Raw genomic sequence first — 24,094 nt, 5'->3', positions numbered from 1 at the left:
AACAAGTGTGCCTTCACTTATTGTCTGGAAAATATGCTAAAATATAAATTACTTTGACAACCCTGTTATATAGACATGAATGTGCCTGTAATTATCCCAAGTCACATGTATCTTAGTGCCAATATTTCTTTTAAGATTAATTCAGTGATAATTTCAATTTCACAATTTTTAAACAAATTAGAAGGAATATTTGCATTATGTATAAGAGAGACTAATTAAGAGGAAAGTAAATTAAAATGGGAAATACAAGTTGCTAAATAAATAGCGAGGAAATGTATACTTGTTGCTAGGCAACATCCCAAAGAAGGAAGTTGTGAGACTGTAGGAGCAGGTTTAGATCATGTGAGAAACCTGTGAAAATATTTTTGGAGAGTCGATGTTTCTTCAGGCTCTATATGTTATCAGCAATGCTTAATTTTAATACTAAGATTAGGATTTTATCTTTGATTTTATGTTTTCTAAACTCTTGAAGAAGCAGGTTTAGCAATCATATTTTTCTATTCCGTTTCATTTTAGGAAAATATCTGAAAGTGTTGGCCAGTAAATAGTGTCTAAAGCGTTATTCAGTCTATTATTTTTTTTAACTGCTTGAGAATACTTTTGGAAAAACAAGTTCTGTATAGAATAGCAACAGCCTTTATTGTTCCTCTGTTTAATATCAATAAATAGCCCTGCTTAGTTCTTGATGATGTAGAAAATTATTCAGTTGCAATATTGTCGTCTATTATTCCAGTGAAGATATTGGTTGCAATAAGCCCTCATTTCCCTCTCCTTATGCTCTGTTATCATCTCATGATCTATCTCTACCACTTTCATTGAGCTCAAGCATTTCAGCCACCACAATCTCAGGTTTGGCCATCTAGGGTAGTCTGAGACCATTCTGCTCATCAGATATATTTGACAGCAGCATTAAATACATTTCACTTGAAATGTAATAGTTGACAAAACCATGCATCCACACAGTCCCAGTGGTTGTGGAATTGCAAACATTAAAATATGAATAGCAATTAGATAAATAATGCAGCTATGTATTCTCAAGAATTTTATGTTTTTTCTTTGTGAGATTTTTAAAGTTTAGATTTTTGTTCACAAGCACTCATTTCCTTCCATCATGATCTTTCTTTCTCTCCCATCTTCATCAAAGATGCATTTGTGAACAGGATCCCCTCATTGTCCTCTTGAATACACTCCTTATGGAGAGTATCATGAGGACAGGATTGTCAATTTTATGGCCAACAAATATATCTCTACTTAGCTGTGCACTTGACTCATCTGTCTAATTTATCTACACAAATCCTTGTGTCCTCTCTTTCTCACAGAACACGAAGCATATCAGTGTATGTACTTTATAACTATTAGGAGAAACAGAAGAGATGTGCAGTAGAAAGGTAGGCTGGTAGGTAACTAGGGAGGGAGGGAAGGGAAAGAAGGAGAGAATGACTCATAGCTCGTCCCACAGGACTGAGTGGGTTGGCTGAGTGGAGGAGGATGGCGTCAGCAGCAAACCCGACAATTTAAGAAAATACTTCAAAAGATGACGAAAGAGGGAGAGAAAGGTAACTTTTAGAGGCGGGTTTAACAAGTAAGATATTGATGTTTGAGTTCAGCGTGGAAGGATGGGGGTATCCTCATAACCAAGAGGAAAAAAGAAGATTGAGTGGCAAGTAGAAGTAAAGAGACAGATTAAAGAGCAGAAACCCTTTCTTCCTCTGCGTTTGACAGTTCGTGATTCCCTCATCTGTCTTTGTGTGTTTGTTGCTGGTGTTCTTTAACCTACTATCGCTTTCAGTCATCCATTGATGCACTAGCTTTTTAAAACTTTCATTGATAAAAACGGGTATCTCGGTGTCAATACTGTCGTATCTAGCTAAATCTTATGCAAGGGAAGCAGAGACGTTGTTAAATTACAATTCTCCGTGGGTTTTTCCTTTACAGTCCCTCGTTCTCTGCCAGCCCCCTCCTCCCCGCCCTGTGTGAAACTGCAACCAACGCAAAGGGGAATCCTCTCTGACACAGACAAGCACTGGTGCGCAAACACTGTGAGGGCTGCTGATATATGATATGTGCAGGCACTGAGCTTGCACAAACTCTCCCGTCACCCCCTAACCCTCCCACACACACACACACACACACCCCCACACGGTTCAGCCTCCACTCGGTGAAGACATAACCTTACTGCCTTGAGTAAAATGAGTTCTCTCTGACGTCAAATGGGCGAGGTGCGCAGCTGAATACAGACGAGCTGAATTGGGTCGAGTTGCCTGTGTGTCTCCCACTTCCTTCTTTGGGTTTGTACGTGCATGCTCCCTCCTGCTTTGCACCTCCATTCACCATTTTATTCATCTCTCATTCAGTTTCCACCAAAAACAGAGGCATGATTCTTCATTGCAGACATTTTTAGGTAGTTGGGTGAATTAAATGACTTGAGCTGAGTATCAAGTGTATCAAGTGCTGCCCGTAAGTATAATTAATAGTCTTCATTTACAATGTGTCTGTTAATTAAAAAATGCTAATCAGGCATATGTCCAGGAAAAAAAAACAATGTGGTATTTGTTTTCTTGCAGTACTATGTAAGTTTATTCTTATGTTGTTTTACAGTCTTAAAGTTGTTTAGAGAGAGAATTAAAATGTCTTGGATTGAAAGTCTGTTTGGGTTTTAGGACTATATAAAATAATCTCTCCACACTTCTCAGCAGCTGTGGAGAAGGGACTTTACCTTTTATTTCTGCAAGTGTAAACTATTTGAGATGTTGTCCTTGTTTGACAGTTGGTCTTGACAAGAAACCTTGTGATATACTTTATTTTGCTTAGCCCACTATCAGATTCGGTGTGGCTGCTTACTACCGCAGTGTTGACCATTGTCATTACTCTTTCTTTCTTTTACCAAACTTCAGCTCTGGGGCTGCTGTGATTTTATAGTGGTAACTTGATGCAAAGAGGCAGAGTAGGAAACCTGACCACAGCGTGCATCATCTGTTTACCTGTCATAAGGCAGCAGGAAGCAAACTGCTTATTTGATGCATCAGTTGTTGCATATGGATTAATTAGTAATTTTACCATAAAACTGTATCATGGTGATCGCTAAAAATAGTTAATCAGAAAGATATAACCTTTAGCATACATTTGTAGAATTTGGCAATCTATAGGCCAAAAAAGCTAACCTTTTATTTGAAAAAGAAATAGAAATATTTTTCTAAAATATAAATGTTTTAGAAAAAGAACTTTTCCAAAGGCAGATTTTATGTGTGACTGCTTTACCCCATGCGTGCACCTGGGAAGCATTTACATATCACATGAAACTTAAACTGACTACTTTTTTACTTGATGTCTTGGAGCTTTTGGATTGACCTACTTATTAAAATAAACTGCACATTACACTGCTTTATTACTTTTGAACTCTTATTGTCTTTAATGGATGCATATCACAACTTACGATATCATTTTAGACATTGTATGCTGCATAAATTGCCGTGCATCAAACACATTGACTATGTCAGCCAGTCATAAATGGATACACATTACCTGTGATGTCTTATTCTTTGAAACCACTGGAGATTTAGCATTAGTTTTCAGAAATCTTATTGGAGAACTCTCGTTTCACTGAATGTTTCATGTGAACATGAAACATGCATTTCTGCACTGCATGCTTTCTTTAACTCTCTACACAGCACACACTGTAAGAAATGCATTAGAACCCAAGTTTTCCATTCCACTAATTCAAGGCCATAGATGGTTAACAATATAACAATTAGTTAGCGAGTGAGATTGAATGAGGATAAAACAATTTGTCATTGCAGCTAAATGAAGTCCAGATGTTTGCTGTTTGGTGCCAAGTGACTGACCCATAGGATGGCGCTTTAAACAGATGATTTATATTTTTTCATAAGTTGGAAATGCTACTGAAAATGTATGTTGGTACTGCAGCAAAATACTTTAATCTGTTGTCTGTACTCATTAGAATTTTGCTATTTGCTATTGCCTGGATATCTAGCTCACCAGATATCCAAGCAATGTAAAATAACCTGGATATCTAGTGAGCTACATTAAACTACAATAATATCTCAAGTTAAAAGAACCTGGATTAAATGGTGTAACTGTCGTCAGTGTTTGTCTTTGTATTAGCGATGGTGAGTGCTCTCTGCATTCAGTGTTGTTTATTATTACTCTTTCGTTCATCCCCACTTTACTCACTCAAATCAAATGGCAGCAGTTAAGAATGACGTTATCGTCTCCTTGGCAACCCAGTGGGCAACATCATGTCTGTGTTGAAAGAAGCTATGGAGTGTTGATGACAGAACTGTGTAAACATAAGAGGACTGGGAGGAGAAGCTGGTTTATTCATAAGCATCCCATTAGTAGTTTTGAGCTACAATTTTTTTCTGCTTCCTCTCTGTTATTAAGCAAGCACTGACATTTGAAATGAATAATTGTCGCTGCTTGGTAGTTCAGAAGCCTTCTCTCTGTTTCTCCCAGAACACACAGAGGGCTATTTTTGGAATGACTGAGTCAGATCTACCTTACAGTGTGGCTGTTTTTTGTGCTGCTGTGGTAGATTTCTGCAAGCAAAGTGAGGTTGGGGAATGTGGGTGTCGTTGTCAATGATCTAGTGTTGCTGCTGATGCTGTTGATAATGACGACTTTGCTGCTGCATCACCTTGGTCTTTCCCACATTGGAAATCCCTGCCTCATCGGTTTCCTCATTCCAAACAATACAGAGATCTTGGTAAATTTATTGTTGCCTTGGTTTGTTTACGCATGTCATCCATTAAACATATTCTTAAATTTGTGCCTCCTGGAATTCTGAACCCCCCGGAATTTACTGACTTGTAAAACTGATCACCAGTAAATGTGTTCTTAATGAGCACTATACTATAGTTCAGTAGTTTGTCTTCCAAATTGCATTTTTATTTTTAAATTAAATATAAAATCTATAATGGTAATTTTAGCCAGAATCGTCATAGTTATTGTTGTAAGATATATTTTTGTTGGTAATGACTTACCATTTGATATACAATTTGTAAATGGAGTTGAAGGTGTGGAATGTAACAAAGTCTGGTCATTTAGAAATATTTGTGTTTGCATGGATCTGAAATGATGGCAATGACAGTTTTTGGATCCTTAATTTCTTTGTAAGCCCAGAATAAAACTTTGACTTGTTTAAACTATTGTTTCTCTAAATTCCCAAATTTTTTTATACTTCCCTAATTATTACCAATAATGGAGAGCAGCTCCAGACTGTGGAACTGGGATCTTAGGTAATCTGAGATTCTCTCTTTTTTGTCCTTTTGGTGCTTGCTCAATTATTTCCAATGTGAATTTTCAGAATTGCAAGCACAGCTTTCAAATGTTCATGCTCAGATTGATTTTAGCATTCTAAAAACATGTCTTCCAGGCTGTAAAAGTCAAACACTGAGCAGCGAGCGTTTGTGCTGATTTTAAAGCCCATTCCCAGTAAGCTCTTAGCTCTCAGCTGCTCTGTCCTCCTCCCTGCCAGAAATAGCAGCAGCAGCAGCAGCGATGAGTCACGCAGTGTGTGAAAGATGACGTCATTCGTGTCTTCCTCTTCTGTTCATGGTGCCCAGGGCTCCAGACTGTAGGCAAGTAAGCCGAAGGCAGAGACGAGAGGCCCTAGACGACCTCTAAAGGTGGTGACTGGCCTGTTGGTGTCCCCCCTCCACTTCACACTCGGCCTGGCAGAGTGCTGCCTCTTCAATTCATCTGACTGCTGTAAATATATTTCATTTCATGTGTTTTTCATTATGTATTGTTGATATTTCCTCACTAAATGTCTCTCGCAGCAAATGTTTTTCTGTTTTGAGAAAATTACTGTTTAGAAGTTTCCTCTGTGTTTTAGTAGTTTGCTAAAAGGGGCCCTTAACTGTCAAAAATGTTTGATAAACCAAAAATCTCAGTTGAGCTTCACAAAATATGTAAAAAAAAATGTATGTAAAAAAACCCCACTTCGGCCTTAGTAAAAAGTAATACTGTACAATGTTATTTGGTTGCCATTTGTTTATAGCTTATATAACATTTCACTAAAGAAATGTGCTATTGTTAAAGCAACAAATGATCTCATTTGATTTGTTTGAACAATATTGGAAAACACAATACTTATTTTTGTTGGTGTCTTTTGTAAAACACAATAAAATATTGCGGTAAAGCTTTAGATGACTGTTTAGTTCCAAATAATTTTTTTTCTCAAATACGTTGACACCTTGAGTGTTTAATTTTTCATTATCATAGCCGGTCTTCAGTGTAGCACAATTTTATCTAGAAATTACTTAAATATATTTCTAAATTGTTTGAAACATAGTATCATAAGAAAATAGCAAATTTCTGGTGTCTAATGCATTGTTTGCAGAATGACTTAATGAATGAACTAGTTGTATTTGTTGCCATAAAGGTAATGAATCCCTTTCATAAGAAATGTTTTATTCTGAATATGTAAACGTGGAGGAAAAATTATTTAGAGAAACAATGAGAAGACTTTTGATGCTGATTCCTGTTTTTTGTGAATCTTTGACTTGCATAAAGTAATTTTAACTGATTCTAATTTATTTTTATAAAAATATACACAAGGAAACCATTTCAAATATTTTATTATAATAGGAGGGAAAATGATGCCATGACACTGTTGCTGTCAAATAGGATTTTTTGTCACTTTAAAATGGAGATTAAATTACTATTGAGTTGAGATTGTAAATTGAGTTTTCTTTTTTTTTTATCAGCAAGGCTAGGATTACACAAATGGCCTCTGTGTAAATTCTAGAAGAGAGGGGCTGGTGCTTACTGAAGCTCTGAAATGTCCAAAACCATAATTGTCCATGTCGCAGAGGTTGAAAACCATAAAGAATAAAATAAAGCACAGGATTATACTTCTTTCTCTTTTTCTGGTATCGTGATGCTGTAAATCAGCTGATTTCTCTGTGCATCTCCAAACAGTTATTTTGCATTTAAAACCATTTTGCTGTCTTAAGTTATACCTTTCATATGGTTTATTACATTTTTTGTTGTTTTTGTTTCCCGACAGCCTTTACCCCAAGACCCAAGGCTTGCCATGGAATTCACTTTACCCCCTGCTGTCGCCCAGCCTAGTACACTACCTTAGTGGATTCCCTTCATCTCCCTGTGTGTGGTTCTTACCCACACTCACTGTAAAAAGTTCAGCATAGACCTGGTACCTTCAACAGGTAACTACTTTAAAGGACAAGGAACAGCATAAAACTTTGTGCTCAGTTGTAAAAAAAAAAAAAAAAAAAAAAAAACTACATCTCTTCTGAAAATGTGCTTTTACTCTCATAGCCACCCCTGGGTCCTCCACCAATCCCCTCCCCACTCCCACCCTCTCCCCTCCCCTAAGAAGATGTCACTGAGCCTGACAACAGACATCCAGCAGGAGGGAGAGAGTGGGCTACAAATCGAGCCCTGCAGTCGAGGTAAAAGCTCTCCTCAACCACAGAGCACCAAGGATGGGACAGGAGAGGGGCCAGAGCCAGATGATAACTCTCCACAGGATGCGCAGGTAAGAGGATGTGACAATAAGAAGTCCCATCTGTATCTCACTTGATGAGTGATAAAATCACTTCAAATTCACTTGGTTTCTCAGCGGGTTTCTCTGCTTTAAAGTTGCACCTGTTCTGCACAGTGTGATGAGCTCTGCAGCAGCATGGAGGTCTGAGACAGGAAGATCTCTACTTTAAATCAGTTTTTGAATAGAGATCTTTGTCATTTTTGTGCTTTAACAATACAGAGGCACTAAGTAAACAGAAATGTTTGTCATGCTGTTCATTTTTAGTACACACATAAGTTATATATATCATTTTAATACTTTTTGAAAGGTATTATTAAATATCTATAATGTCATTGGTAGCTATAGGTCTGCTTACATGATGCATAAGGATGCAGAAGGTTGTGGCATCAAATTTAATCAAATTTAATGTTTAAACATTTTGTTTAAACATTGAGCAGGGAAAACCTAATATTTGTGTAGATGCTGCCACTAGAATGTCCTGTAATCTTTGAATTGGCTTCTAATTCGAATCCATTATTGTTATGAATATTTAAATTGCACCCTAATATTAAAGTATTATTTTTCTTTTGCTTTAATAGCAGAAGCGGGCTACTAACCACAGCCATGGCAGGAAAAGGGCCAAGGTAAGTGAATTTCAGCATAATTGATATTACTTTATAATCCTGGTGCTTGAAATGACTTTTTGCTCATTTGCTGCATGGGATATCTTTTCATCCTTCCGGCTTTGTAATCCACTGACCTACAGTCAACTGTTTGCATTATATCATTGGCTTAAAATCCTAAATCTGATAAGAAGGTTAACAGTAAATGTGCTACTGACCTTAGTAAGGCTTTGGAACTGAATGTTTCATATAATCAGAAGAAATAGCAGAGCAAGCCAATTTCTTTTGAGACTAGAATGATAATTTCTTAAAACAGATGGAATTGGTTTAATACATCTTTCTTAGGCACTTTTCTTTTATACTAATTCCAGTTAATTAAATTTGCTTACTAGATAACTGCATACATGTTCTTAAAATATTATTAAATAGCTATTGTGAAAACATCATCTTGGTGCGTGGTTAACCGTCTATTCAGTTTATAGTCTGACTACATAGTTCAGTGACTTTCTCATCAGTTTATATATTAAACTGTTCTTTTTATCTTTCTTTTCCATTTTCATGTTTTATGGGAGTTAATTTGCCTTTTGTAGGATTATGGCAAGTTTTTGCATTATGATGCATTGGAATATATATTGGGTGCTTTGGAAGCAGAAATGGAAAAACTAGGCGACAAAGGCAATAATTATTACAACAAATCTCTAGATTTTGCACACATGGCAATTGTTGTGCTGTATTTGAAAGTTTATTTTATTCTTCTCATTGTAAGCATCAAACATGTCAAATATTTGACAGAAAAAGGCAAAATAAAAATAAAAATTCTAACACATTTTTGTCTCAATTTGGATGTTTTTTGTATTATCATATTTTATCAAATTTCTTCTCAAATTCATCTTGTTTGTTTCAGTCTAATGCCAAAATGAAATTAGTACGGAGTCTGGCAGTATGCGAGGAGTCATCTGGTCCTTTCCCCAACGATGGACCCCCAGAATCGGTATCACTTTTTAGTTTTTTTTTTCGACATAACCAGTTACCACAGTCTTTAACTCTTAACTCATCCCTGAGTTTAGAGCTGCTTGTTGCTTTTTTTTGTAATTCATTACAAATATTAAAAGGCATTTTTTTTTTGTTGATGTCTAAAGGAAATCATCCAGCTTCACATCAGTTGCCCATCAGACAAAGAGGAAGAAAAGTCTTCAAAGGACGAGTATGAAAATGAAGAAAAGGAGAAGAAGGACAAGACTCCTCGAAAGATGCTGTCACGTGGTAAGACACGGTTTGATGGTGGTCGTTGTTTGTACCAGAGACTGACATAATTGTGCTTCTTTAGATTGTAGGATATTTTGTAATGTGAATGTCTCTTCATCAGGGCTAAGAGATACTTTTGAAACAGTTTCAAAGTACAAATAAGACAATTATAGTACACCGCATTCTTTCTCTGCAAGACTCCTCAGTGTCAGATGGAGAGGAGCAGAAGATGAAATGGCTTACCTGTGTGTCTGTGCAGTGTGGTTTTGAAGTAATGTTGCCCTCTAGAGGGTGTTTCTCTCTGTATATTCTGAACACATCTAGCACATATCTGACTATTTTTCAAAGCATTAAACATGTCTATTTATCTTCAGCCACTTGAGATATCTTCATATGGCATATGTTCACAATGTATCTTGTTTTATTTTTGTTTTTTTGTTTCTTGGTTGTTTGTTTTTAGTGAAATTATTTTTATTCATTCTTTTTTTTTTTTCCTCCAATAGATTCCAGTCAGGAATACACCGACTCCACAGGCATTGATGTTCATGAGTTTTTGGTCAACACACTGAAAAACAATCCCAGGTATGAGTACAACCAAAGACTCATAAGGTTATAATAAACATAGTAAATAATACAAACAGATCAGGGATGTAAAGTAATTTTATTTCTTTAGGCATTGAAAATAAATGCATTTTATTTGCTAATGTTGTTTATGCACTTTGTAAATATTCACACAAAAAGTATTTAGAGTAATCACAGAATTCCACATCTGTTTCCATCATGGATAACAATACATTTGATGGTGATATTTTGATGCACTTTTTCTTTTTTTTCTTTTTTTTTTTACTGTGTGGAGATTGTACAGTGTAAAGACTTACCAAAGTAGTAAAATCATTATATTGTTGCTAATAGGGTAATCATAATTGCTATTGTTGTGTGCAAATGTTCATACTATTATCTCATTGCATGTTTTTCTGCATTTTTTTCTTGCCTAAGTTGATCTTTAGAGTTCTTATAAAGTGGTTAGATTAATGCCTTCAATTTTCATGTAAAGAAACTCCTGGTATTTTTTTCTTAACTACCATCAAAATAATTTGTTTTTATTGATTTCTCAAACTTAAGTGGCGAATTTACTATATTTTAAATGGAGGACTCTGTGGTCCCCCTGAATTCTCTAATTTGTTTTCTCCCTTTGACCCACCAGGGATCGAATGATGCTGCTTAAACTAGAACAAGATATCCTGGAGTTCATTAATGACAACAAGTAAATCTGTCTTTCATTACACTAAATTTGTTTTTACACTTAAGATCATATTTTTTTTCCTAGATTGCTACATTAGTGCATTAATCTTTTCTTCCGAGTGAGTTTGAACTTGATTATCCCATTGTCTACAAGATCCCCATTATGTGCCAGAAATAACTTGCATTTAGACTAAATAGCTCTAAATTTTAGAGCTACTCAGTAGAGAATCTTGACCATCATCACAACCCTAATGTGTCCACTATCACATCTGAAAGTGATGCCTAGATGACACTATTTAATGGGCTGTTATTTTGAGTGCCATACATTCACACCAATCATACCAACAAAGACAGTTTGACTGACTTTTTTGATACCCATTTTTAATGACTGAGAAGCTACAGCTCACAGAGAGTGATTGAAATTCTGTTGTTTTTGGAAAAGAACACATTGAGGGAGGAAAATGGGCATTATTTGCTACTGATATAGCCACCTCAGTATTCAATAATAATATCACAGTTACATTCTTACCTATTACGGTTTACCCCTAATTTCAAGTCCCAACTTCTTAATTCTCTTTTTATGCTTTTTCAACATTCAACAAGAGAGAATTCAACTTAAGAGCAAATAAGTCATGTAACAATTACTAACTTATGCTTTTTTCCACTTGCAGTAACCAGTATAAGAAATTTCCTCAGATGACTTCGTATCATCGAATGCTGTTGCATCGTGTGGCCGCCTACTTTGGCATGGATCACAATGTAGATCAGACAGGAAAGGCCGTCATCATCAATAAGACTGGAAACACTCGCATGTGAGTGTGTCACAATTTAGTACTGAAACTTTATAAATGTTTTGAAGTTTTCTTTAGTGACATGTTTTGAAGTTTATTTACTATCTTGTTTGGCATACAAAATACTTTTGATTTTAGTTTGGAGATAATGGGACATAGTAGATATGTGCCATGGACAAATCTGTGATTAGGCAGATTTTCGATGAGTAACTTGGACTCACAAAATGTATGAACCATGAATAGATGAATAGGCAAAGGTCAACTCTACAAGATAAAGCTTTTTAACATTTTTTCTTAGTTCCTTGCCTTTTGACTTCTCTTAAATGTGGTTCACTGTCATTTTGCATCCTTTAATAAATAACTGTTCATTATATTTTATCCAACAGCCCAGAGCAACGGTTTTCTGAACACATCAAGGATGAACGCAACATGGACTTTCAGAAGAAGTTCATCCTTAAAAGAGATGATGCTAGTATGGACAAAGATGATAATCAGGTTGGTTAGTTGTCATTACCAAATCCATTTAAATCACCATACTCTTATACCGACATACATTTGTTAGTGGTCATTAAGTCACAAAAGGTATCAAGTACACCAAAGCAAGGCAAAAACAAAGTGCTTAATCTTCTATTTGCTCGTTTGATTTCTTTCTTTTAAATCCTGATACATACAGTCATAGAATTGAAAAAGAGAAAACTTGCATGTTTGTCAGCACTGTTACTTTCTGGAACAATAGTTTTTGCAATGCAGACGAGGAGTTTGCAGTTATTCCACTTTGCTGTCAAACGACTAAACTTTCTCTTTAGGAGTCACGACTACAGCATCTTCCATTTGTTTCAAAATTGCCCTGCTGGCAAGTTATGAAATCTCAGCATGTTCTATACTTTGTCCACTTTCAAAGTAACAACTGCACTATTTTCCATTTGTTTAAAACTACCCATACACCTTTTGCAAGATTTGGTACTTTTTATTAGTGCTTTATTTAATTTGGTCCAGCATTTTTCTATAAGCTGGAATAATTTTATTTAGGCCTGGTTGCATAAAGAGAGAGATTCTTCATTTGAATATTGGACCTATAATTTCATCGTTCAAATTGTTTTCAGCATTTTCTTTTTTTTTGACATGTTTAGCGAGGTGAACAAACATGGGATAGATTAGCACTGCCTTTACCATTTTAAGTTGTAATACGTTTTGTCTTTGCAAATTTTAGATCCGTGTGCCACTGCAGGATGGGAGGCGTAGCAAATCTATTGAAGAGCGAGAAGAAGAATATCAGCGGGTACGAGACAGGATCTTTGCCCGAGAAGTAAGTATTTATTTTCTACGGTCCTTTTTTTATTTCATGTTAATATCATGTTTGCAACATTTGCTTAGAATATTTTTGAGTGTATTCTAATTATTGAGCAATTATTTGGTCAAGATTTAGATGTCTTGGGTATTTTAATTATATAAACTATGAAATTGTGGTAAGTTTTAGACTAGTCAGGAAATCAGGAAAAAAAATTGTTATACAAAAAAGAAATTTGAACTTACATGTGCTATGTAAAGGAAAGTACACTGTAATTGCTTTTCAGTCATAATTCCATGATTACATTGGCACAATCTGAAATTGCTTCACTTTCAGAACGTCAGGGAAAGAAAGTTGTGTAACCTTTTGCAGAACATGTTGTTCTTAAGAGACTTTCAGACAGGTAAAAAAAAGAGGAGAAAAAGTACTTTATGTATTTTGTCTAAACTTAAAGGGCTTATGTAAGAATGTCTTGAAAGGGAAAATATGGCATTGAAGGCCTTATTATTAAAGTAATTCTTTTTTTTTATACAGTGGAAAACAAGTTATTGTGCCTTTTTCTATTTTACCGTAATCATCTAGTGCTAACAAATTATTAGTTCTATCCTTTAAGGAGTTCTTGAATCTTAGGTTTGGAGGAAACTCCTGCTGGGTTTTCTTAAGGCTTTTCCACCAAAACTGTTCTAGTGCTCATTCAGGCTCAGTTAATACACCATTTTGACAGCATTTGTGAACATCCCCAGCCAAGCGATCTCTTTAATCAACATTTTTATGAGTGGATGTGTTACCCACATTTACATATGCAGCTCTAAATAGTGTTTGTTGGGCAGATTAGAAGCCAGACTGACTCAGGAGTTTTAACCATGATATCACAACATCTGATTTGATTGTTTGCCTCAAATCTTCTGAAAAAAGTGGTTCTCTCCTTATAGACCGGCCAAGACTTAGTGTTGTGATACAACAAATGTTTTGTTGCTGGCAGCTGTAGAAACGGAAAAACCTGGTGCTAAGCCAGCATTTGCATCAGTTAGGTGGAAAATCCTTGTTGTTGCCTAAACTGTTGAATTTTGAAATGTTGACAAGCCAAAATGATACTGGGAACGTGTTACTAATAGAATTATGCATTTCATAATGTGCAGGTGTCCTTTTTTTTGCAGTCGTCTCAAAATGGATACATCAATGACAACAGGTAAGCTGGTGATTTCCCTTGGATAGCTTTGTGTGTGTTTCGTATAACTGTCGTTTTCACCTCTTTCATAATTAAAACTGCTTATTTAGTTCTCAGTTGATAAGGGGGATCATAAGGCATTGGTAATCAAGTCTTGTACATTGGTTCCTCTAAACTTGTCTTAGTACAGTGGTTCTTAACCTTTTTTGAGGTACCGAACCCACCACTTTCATATGCGCACTCACTGAACCCTTCTGTAGTAATAAATAAAATATGATTTCCCCCCCGCCCAAATTCAAGACATAGGGGTGACCCAACTAAAGTCTAGTCGGGTCACCCCAAGAACACTAAATCTTCTTAAAAGGTAGAGTCTCTGAGAACAGTTCTTCAAAATATAGTCGGTGTTTTCAGCAAAGTTGAGCTGACTGTCCAGGAACAACCCAAGGTATTTAAAATTTGCCACAGTTTCAACAGGTTGGCCATCGAGAGAAACTGGAACCACTTTAAGGTCTTGTTTAGATCATTTAATTAGCTCTACATTCTTAAGAGAATGAATAATAAATAATAAAGACTTTGCGGTATTCTGATTTAGTAATGTAATTATATTAATTGTGTTACCACACCCACAGCACTAGAGACAGTAGCAAACCCGAAAAGATGCGACTAAGGAGCAGATTTAGAAGTACACTGAAAGCTACAGAATTTGGTAAAAATGGTGAGTTTTGCTGACGTAATTAAAGACACAAGTTCAAATCCATGCTGAGAGTGGAAGTCCTTCAAACAGTGCTCCTCCGCAGCTCTGATTGGCTCAGCAATGTAACGTGATCCTCTGCAGCAAGTGATAGCAAAGTGGGGCGTCATCACGACTTTACACAAGTGTGTCTTTACCTCCGCTGCAGAGGCTCCGCCGAACCCCTGAGACCGACTCATCGAACCCCTGGGGTTCGATCGAACCCAGGTTAAGAACCACTGTCTTAGTAGTATTTTCTTTAATGAGAATCTATGAAATAACTTGTTTAAAGATGTTTATTTTTACTTATATTAACTACTATGTTATTTATTATGACACACAGGTTTATTACCCTTTCTGTAAAGCTAAGTTTTAGTAATTTTGCAGTTTTTACTAATGAGTTAGGTCACCCAGCAGTTAGTCTCTTAACATTTAGTTTGGTAGATGAGGGCCTAATTTGCTGAGAGTGAGACAAAGAAGCAGCGTGGGCTTCTCATGAGTTGAATTTTTGTCTTGTGTGCATTTCACCCTTTCTTCTCGAGGTTTTTTTTTTTTTACTGTTCCTACCTTTCCTTTTCTTTAAGCCATTTCCTGTCCTCCTATTCAGACTTGTAACCTGAGCATTTTCTCCTAATGTTAACCCCAACAGACTTTCCACTGAGGGCTACTGCTCTAGCTCTCAAAAGAGGAGACAGATCTTTAGGTATTGGGGAGCTGCTGACTCACTAGTGTGTTGCCATGCCCATTTTTTGAAAGTGGTCTGGTGATGACATTGGTGACCTGTGGTGATTATTATCTTTGCTTGGCGTACTGGGCTGATAAATGGCTACGTTAGCATTGCACCGTGGATGCATGGCTGCTTTGTGGTTTCACTGGAAACTGATCTACTCACCCTTCCACCCTTCCACCATCAGCTACACTGTAATGGAAAAGTATCCACATCAATTTCACAGTGATCTGCTTGTTTTGTGGTTGATTTAGCTGTGTAATTATCAAAATGTTACCCAACAGAAAACTTGTTTGGAAATTAACATGATGTTAAAATAACATTAAAATCGAGAAGAATCAATTATGTTTTTTAACATTAACAATTTTATTTTTAAAATTTGAGATGTGCTAATTTTATTAATGGGTCAAAGTTTATTCCATTTAATATCAACAAAAGGTAAAATCTTAGATTTATTTTCTGTAGGATTATTAGACCAAACAAATGTAAAACATCCTTAAAAGCCATTGACCACTTTTCTGCAGGTGCCAACATGGGGAAAGCGTAACTTTCTGAAGTGAATTAATTCAATCAACAAAGCAAGATCATTTATGATTTATAGTTTATAATGTCTTTTTCACATTGAACAATGTCCAGAGAGATGCTGTTTCTTTGTTGTGCACACACATCTGTCCCACCTTAATTCTCATTCAGAGAGCCAGTCATTCACACAGTGCAACCATTCAGCCTCCATCTTAGTACTCTGGCCAGACAGTTTTAAGGCTTTGTCTTTTTTTTTTTTTGGGGTTGTCTTTTTAAATATAGTTTTGTTTTGTTTTCTTCAAAGTTCCATTAATCTTGCTCTGATCAGTTGTAATCTTCTAAATTGGACATAAGTTGTAGTCGTAATCAAACTTCAGGATGCTCATACACTTTTTACGCTGTCAAAATTTTCTCCCAGTCTGTCACATTCATTAGAATTGCCGTCACATGTAATTCACTTGTGTCGGAGATGGTCCAGAAAGTTTAACTTGGACTGTTTTAGGCTAAAGTGGACAAAATATTCTTCCATCTTGGGCCCACATGTATTGATGTGCAATGTAAAGCTTCTAGAGAAAAGACAATTTCTTGCAAATCACGTTGTCTGATTAACTTTTTTTTTTTTAAATGGTCTGCAATGATTGGTTGCAATCATTGCAGACCATTGAAGCGTCACAAACCTGGCAATTTATAAGTAGCTGTAACAGCTGGTTTCTAGTGGGGTTATAGTGGAACTGTTGAGTGAAATTAACATTTCTTTACTAAGCAGTGTTTCTACTTGCATCTGATCAGAACGTCTTATTTTTCATCCTTTTATGATGCTATGAAGATCTAGCTTGTGATCTGTGTAAGCATCAGCTAGACGGTACAGATTATCTTCTCCAAATGTCATCTATAGCATTGTAACAATGATGGGTAAGCAGTATAGTAGTAATTATTTTTTCATTCACAGACCTTCAAACACTTCAGTTCTTTGTTGAATACTTCTTGTTCTTTACCTGCTTTTTAACTTTGTTGCCCAAGGTAACTTCAACGTCTAACATGCCATCTTAAATATTTTGTATTGTAAGAACAGGCTTTTGCAGATTAAACAGTGCTTCGGTTAATTTGACATCATATTTATCATCACATTCAGTCGTCCACTGATGGTTTTACCTGCTATTCTGTTTACATGTGAGAGGTTTGCTGGCGTGAGAAATTGAGATCAAATCTCATGTGATCAACAGCAGAATCCCTTCTGCTCTCTTCTTTTGCTAATCCTGGCATCGTCTTTGTTTGCAGCGTGAAACCAGTGTGTTCCAGCCTGTTCAGAGCGTCAATGCACTCACCCTTCCTTAAGAGGTTGAGCAGCACACAGCCTCAAAATAGTTCCTCCATTAATTAGTCTTTCTGAAATATTCATGAGCCACATTAAAAACTACTTGCTGTTCAGTAGGGTTTCATAATCTGAATCAGTTCTACCATAAACAAAGTTGCAAGTCCTTTAAAAAATTTATAATTTTCCCTTCTACATAAATAATCAAATTTCATCACTGTTTTACCTCTAAGATGACAATACATACAAAGATGACAAGTGTTGACAGTTCAAATTTTATTTTATTTGAAAATTGCAGAATTGTTATTTTTGATGGGCAGGATGCTGTTGAGTACAGGTTGCACATATAATGTGGCCATTACCAGAGTGACAGTTTCATATCATAATAGGTTGGCAGAGAGTAAAAATACCGAGTGCTCATCTTGTAGGTGGTGTGTGTGAGTCTGAATGTTGATGCACATTTACTTCTTAACATTATACTGTTTGTACATTTTGTGTTAAAATTTTGATGTTTGTCTCATTTGCTATTACTCGAAGAGGGCATGATTTTTTGTTTTGTTTTTTCTTTCCTTGTATTTAGCAACTTTTGATGGTGTTCATTTCATTCATAAGATCTTTGATATAAACCGTGCCCATAGTATTACATGGTTTGCTTTGTTGTGAGTTGAAATTGTGAAACTTTCTCATCTCCTCACCCGAGTAACACCTGGTTGATATTGAAGCATCTTTTCCCCCTGCATGCTTGTTCTACCCATGAGTGGGTTTGTTTGTGGGAATGTGTGTGTGGTTGTGTACTTGAAAACCAAAAATAATTTGCTTTTGATATGTTGCCTGTGTCTGTACTTTGGTTATACAAAACCAGCCAATATGCATCTTTGTTGAATGTTCTATTTGAGGCTTGTCAAACTGTATCCTTCCTAGCTGCTGATGACCTTACTCTGCTCTTCTTCTTGCCTATCTTTCTTCTTTTGTGTCTACTTCTACCCACACACCTCTTTCAAATACTCCAAGAACACATCCTCCTTTGTTATATAGTACATCTCTCCTTTAACCCTATACAGTTGCATGTAATATTATTCTGCACCTGCAAATAATAGGTGTTTGCAATAAACATATTGCACAATAATTTAATAAGGTTAGCTAAATAAGGTTTAATTTAATTTAAAATAAGGTTTAATTTAAAATAAAATTTAATTTAATAAGGTTAGCTAAATAAGATAAGGGTTTTTAGAAAAACAATTCAACATTAAATTTTCTTTTCAGTCACTATTGTAGAATTGTTCATAGGGGCACTTTGTTAATCAGATATGGTTTCAAGCACCCTTGATTCAAACAAACAATCAAGGATTTGATTAGGTGCACCAGGTGTGCTTGAGATAAAACAGGTCAAATACTCGGACTAATTAACAGTAACATTTGAATGCATGTTAGAAATACGGCTAAGTCGAAGGAATCATTTAGAAAATTTAAGGAGATGAAAGGACCAGAAAACTTGAAAAGTCTCAAAATTTTCCTATGACTAGAAGCACGGGTTGCTATTTATGTAGCTAAGGAAGAACAAGGAGGCTACCAAGGCTGAAATGAGATTCCTGAGGTGGCAGGTACTCAGAAACCCTTGAGTAATTGAAAGACTTGCACCAAGACTTGGTGGCAACAGCAGCTGGTTTCAGTTTCCAGTATAAATGCCAAAGTGCTGAAAATACTCCATGCCTGATCTTCAAAATGCACAACAATAGAATAGAATACAATTGCTACAATTTCCTGTAGCATTACTAATTACTAAACCGAACAGATATGGAGGTTCTGCTAAGAGGTGGAATGAATCAAAATTTAGCCTTTTTATCTCAATGGATCCGTGATATGTCGGTAGTTGAAATAAGTATAGGCTGAAAATAACATCATGCACCCTCTGGCTTGGACACATGCAACATATGGAGAGCAAGATGAATTTCATTATCAGGAAATCTTAGGAGAAAATGTTGTTCTGTCTGTAAGGAAGCTGAAGCTTGGGTATCATTGTACTGTCAAGGGGAACAGTGATCCCTTGCAGATCTGAAAAGATATTAGGACCATCATAAAACTAAAGATTTCCTTTATTTTGCCAAAGAATAATTTTTTAAAAGGTTGAATAATTTTAAGTGCAACTGACTCTCTACCTCTGCTTATTTTTGCTAACTTCTTGCACTTGATAACTTTACCTCATTTCTCGACTCAACTGTTTCTATTGTACAGTGGTCACTGTAAAATCTTGATCCTCCCTGTTCTGTTGTCTTTTAGAGGGAACCGTGAGAGCTCCAGTCGAGCATCAAGCAGTCGTCAAAGCAGCACAGACAGTGATATGAAGTGTCTGGAGCCACGACCTTGGAGCAGTACCGACTCAGACAGTTCTAACCGCACCCTTCGACCACCCGTGACGAAGGCCAGCAGCTTCTCTGGCATCTCCATCCTCACCAGAGGGGACAGCCTTGGCAGCAACAAAGGATCACAGGGAAGCTGCAAAGGCTCTCGCTCTGGTAGGGACTGAAGAAAAAAGCTTTTGGGTCTGTTCAGTAAATCTCATTAGGCCTAAGATCTAGTAACTTTTAGGTTAAACTAACTTTTATTAATTGCATACATGTGTCTTTCTAACTACAGACCAACTCTGTATATATTGGGGTTTTCCAAAATACTACAAGTAATAGAAACTTCTCTCACTGCAAAGTAATCTTCCTTAGAAAAGTGTTTTCTGTATATTTTTAAGAACCAAAGATGGTTATTAAAGTTATTGACTGAGTTAAAGAAAAATCATCCATCTTAATGTTTGAACAATAAGTGAAATAATGCCCATTGATACAAGGTTACCCCAAAATGGAATGAATATAAACTTGGCCTAATAATTTTGCCTGCATAGACCAAAGTAACCATGCAGACTCAATAAGGCCATTTATCAAATCTTGTTGAACTTTTCAGAAAGTACCTGATATGAAGTCAGACCTAGTCCATTATCAGTTACTAAAAACGTGAGAGTTTATATGAAACACTTTTGTTTTCTATGAGACCTTTGTGATTTGCGGACCAAGCTGTTTGAGGATTGAATTAAGCCTTTTTTTTTTTTTTTTTTAGCACCACAGATGCCAGGAGAGGCTTATGACTCATTTTCACACAGGAATTTATATCCTATGTGGCAGCAAAACATGTGACAGAAGCAGAAACCCATTGGGTTTAATACTTCAAAGCACTATAACTTTCGAATTATAAAAATGCAAAAGCTGAGTAGCAAAGCAACACGACAGCCACAACACATCATAATAGTTGCAATCTTGTACTAGTTATTTCTTCACCAGAAAACATTGTATTGTTGCTTTTTTTCTAGTCCTTTAGTTATGATTTGTGCATAAACAAGTTTTAAAAAAATGCACATTTCAATTAAATCAAAATTAATTGAGGACAGGATGATGTATCACCTGGGTGTCTTCCAGTTAATGATGAAACATTCTATAAACAGCAATATTTACAGCTGACTCTGCTGTTGGCTCTTTGAAGACAATTAAATATAGACATTCAATTCAGTTGTTTATTACTAATAATACCAAAGTAGTGATTTTTAGTACTTGTAAGTTATACTCGGTTGTGAAGATTTTATTGGTAGCCTAAAGTGGAAAATAATATACTGCAAACGTGGTGTTTCTGTCTCCTTTTCCTTTCCAGGCTTGCCCTTAGTCAGTCCTGATATTTGCCCTCTGCCTTCGGTCTCCCAGTCCAGCCGTAGCCTCCTACCCTGCCCGCCGCAGCCGCCACAGCAGCCGCAGCCCCAGGCTCCACCCCAAACCGCTCTGCTACCCACCCCACAGCAGCACCCCATGGGCAACCACATGATTGCTCAGGTAAGAGCCTCGATTTCATTACAATTAAAAAACAAATGAGAAATAGAGTTATTTTAAATGTTTAAAGGCCAAACTGGAACAGTCTTTAAATCGGCTGTTTGTAGTATTTGAGAGTCTAACAAGGTGGGTAATCCTGAGACGATGCTGAAGTTTTGATTATATGCAGTTTTATGTTGGATATAACAAGATACAACCATATTTCTAGACATTTCCCTTTGTTTCATTCTTTGTAGTTAAAACATTTTATTTTAAATATGGGTTGTGTTGCATTTGCATATTTAAAGAACTGCTTCAGTTTCCATTTCTCTCATTTCTGCTCATTAAAACTTCACCAGTGTGTTCTAACCCTCATTTTTCCTGTCTTCATAATTCTTTCTTGCTTCCCTTCTCTTCTCTTCATTTTTCCCTCCTATCTGCCTTTCTTTCCTCTGCCTGTACACTTGCTCTTTCTTTCTGGTGTGTGTAGCCGGTGGCGTCTCTGCAGCCCTCTCAGCCTGTCTCCTACTCCAGCCCCTCCTGCCCCCAGGTTCTCCTGCCAGTTTCTCCTCCCCAGCAGTACACAATGGTACTGATGCCTCTTGTAACTTCATTACTTCTGTTACTTTAGTCATAGATTACATCAAGGCTGACATCTTCAAACATAAAGGGTTGTTCTACTAAAAAAGCTCATTCTGCTTTTTTGCTGTCATTATTATTATTCATTATTATTAGATGGGTATTTAGCCGCCTTAGTTTTCTTTCCATAGTACACACTGACACGTCTTAATCAGTTTTACTAAAATAGATGTAGCAAAAGTGGTGAAAAAATTAATTGGGTGAAGGCTTTTAAAAATTAATGATTTTTTATTTTTTTTGTCTGGAACAAGATTGCGTTTGATCTATGGATTAAAGTTCAGCTGAACATTTCCAGACTTAGATTTGTTACTATTTTTTTTTCTATACGTCCACACAGAATATTTTGATGGCTGTGGTCTTTAACTTGCATGCTTTTTCTTTAACAGCGATGGAAGTTCTGCTTTGTCCTTTCATTGTGATTTTCTTCTGCTGCTTTATGGCAGCCAGCAAATAAATTGACATATGACCAGCTATTAATAATTGCTCATGTTTAAAACTTATATCACTGTTATAAGGCTGCAACTAACGATTATTTTAGTAACCAGTCACTAATCAATTTGCCTAATCTGCTGATTTTTCCAGTTATACTTTACAATAATTAGTATAAGCATAACTAACATGCTTATACCCTTGTATTTTTTTTATCTTAAATACAAGATTTATATATTTTTTTGCAGTTTTTATTTAATCGTTGCTCTGAATGCGGCGGTGTTCCAGCAAAATCACATTTTTGTGAGTCTGTATACTCACAAAAATACTTATCAATAATCAATTACTAAGTTATTTGACAATTATTTCAATAATTAATTAATCCAGTCAATTGATTCAGCCCTACACTGTAAAGTAGGACTGAAACAACATGTGTACAAACATTTTGATGACGGGAGTATTTTCAGAACAGATGGTTTCCAATAACATTTTGGACAGAAATGCTATGAAGCTATTAATATTTTTAATAGAGTCTTATGATCACTTTGTCAGTTTGTAAAATATGAAACTCCAGATCCAGCTGTACTGAATGTCCTCACTTGGAGTGTATGCCATAATTGAAACCCTCCATTCCAATCATTCCCATTGTTTCCAGGGAGATGAGCTGGCACCCCAGTTCACACAAATGACTCTGAGTCGGCAGGGCTCCAGCGAGAACCCTGAGCCCCCACCCATGTATCAGCCCCCTCCCACTGTGCTATCGCAGCACCCCCCACCCCAGCCTGCCTACATCATGGCTACAACAGGCCAGCCTTTGCCTCCACCATCTGGCTACCAGCCCAATACTGGACACCCGCATCCTCCTCCGCCTCCGCCTCCTCCATCCCAGACTGTCATACAGGCTCCTCCACCGCCGCAGGGCTACATCCAGCCCCCTCCACCGCAACAGGTATGTGGGTTTAACCAACGTCTGATTACTGGAGTTGCATATAGTTTCAAATTCATCTTTAAACTTTTGGTGGAAGAGCGTAGGTCCTAACATCGGTATTCAAAAATATTTCTCTTTACATCGCAGGTGTGTGATGTAAAACATTTTTTCATGGGCTTCAATACATGTTTAAAGAAGAAAATAATACAACTTACATGTGCAGATATGTTTTTCATCCAGGAAATATTGTGGAAAGTTATTTTCCGTTTCTCCACTGCAGCAGGTTTAATTGTGTTTGTCACAGACAGCTTGTTGTTATAAAAATAAAACGTATTTGTGTGACTGGCAACAAGGACAATATGGACAAGAATATTCTGAAAGCTTCCCCAGAAAGTTACACTTCAGTAAATGGGACTTTAATTTACTGGATCAGTTTGGAGTTGCAGACGGTTATTTAGTGATTATCAGTTATCAGTCTTTTCTTCAGTAGATGTGAGGTTATGTCTATGTTGTTTTCTTAATCAGATCTCACAACATTGTTTCAATAACTAATTCAGACAACCTGCTGCTACAATCCAATAACAGATATGTTTTGTTTTACATGTTTGATAGCTTTTGGCTCTGACTGCCATCTTACAGTTTGAGTTTATTAGACTGTGACCTTGAATTTCTTTCTTAATTTTAAACGGCTTAAATCTGGTTTGCTTTGCCATACAAAGCACAACCCCAGTTCTTATGCTTTTGACCCTCTACTTTTGCAGAATGAGGAAACTAGCAATGAAATATTTTGCCATGGCAACTTGTAAGGGGGGGATACATCACACAGCTCATTTCTGCTGACTCCCCTGTGGCTAAAATCTAATATTCCAGGTTTAATGAGAATCATAATATTGATCATGGGCTTCAGAATAGTGCTTGCTCAACTCTTACTCTATGTTATGCTGAGTTAAAATTAAAAGTCCCAATGACATATACTTTCACTACATTTAGGATGTGCATTGATGCAATAAAATTAACCAAATAAATAATAATTGGGGATTAATGCAATGCCTTGTTTCTCAACTGGACTTTCTCTGATCTTTTTGTTGTTTCATTCCTCAG

The 24,094-nt window shown here is 36.4% G+C and overlaps 1 protein-coding gene across 13 annotated transcripts in view; it reads left to right on the top strand.

Moving 5' to 3' along the window:
• r3hdm2 (R3H domain containing 2) overlaps positions 1-24,094 on the top strand; it is a 50,573-nt gene that overhangs the window by 18,635 nt on the left and 7,844 nt on the right. For 4 of the 13 annotated variants that reach the window (XM_017304911.2, XM_017304910.2, XM_081606999.1 and 1 more), the window contains 17 exons: positions 5,583-5,727; positions 7,031-7,190; positions 7,303-7,522; positions 8,110-8,154; positions 9,038-9,124; positions 9,273-9,396; positions 9,882-9,960; positions 10,583-10,642; positions 11,292-11,432; positions 11,798-11,906; positions 12,622-12,717; positions 13,839-13,888; positions 15,247-15,300; positions 19,436-19,671; positions 20,846-21,021; positions 21,488-21,586; positions 22,721-23,014. In XM_017304911.2, coding sequence (XP_017160400.1) covers positions 7,364-7,522; positions 8,110-8,154; positions 9,038-9,124; positions 9,273-9,396; positions 9,882-9,960; positions 10,583-10,642; positions 11,292-11,432; positions 11,798-11,906; positions 12,622-12,717; positions 13,839-13,888; positions 15,247-15,300; positions 19,436-19,671; positions 20,846-21,021; positions 21,488-21,586; positions 22,721-23,014 — 1,809 coding nt within the window. In that variant the 5' untranslated portion in view covers positions 5,583-5,727; positions 7,031-7,190; positions 7,303-7,363. The remainder of the gene's footprint in view (positions 1-5,582; positions 5,728-7,030; positions 7,191-7,302; positions 7,523-8,109; positions 8,155-9,037; positions 9,125-9,272; positions 9,397-9,881; positions 9,961-10,582; positions 10,643-11,291; positions 11,433-11,797; positions 11,907-12,621; positions 12,718-13,838; positions 13,889-15,246; positions 15,301-19,435; positions 19,672-20,845; positions 21,022-21,487; positions 21,587-22,720; positions 23,015-24,094) is intronic. The other 9 variants (XM_081607000.1, XM_008408456.3, XM_008408457.2 and 6 more) reach the window with 9 other exon arrangements.

The sequence above is a fragment of the Poecilia reticulata genome, chromosome 5 (genome assembly GCF_904066995.2).
Source record: "Poecilia reticulata chromosome 5, P_reticulata-male-v2, whole genome shotgun sequence".
In the NCBI taxonomy this organism is placed as follows: domain Eukaryota; kingdom Metazoa; phylum Chordata; class Actinopteri; order Cyprinodontiformes; family Poeciliidae; genus Poecilia; species Poecilia reticulata.
The sequence above is the reverse complement of the archived record's forward strand: the minus strand, read 5'-3'. Positions and strand labels throughout refer to the sequence as shown.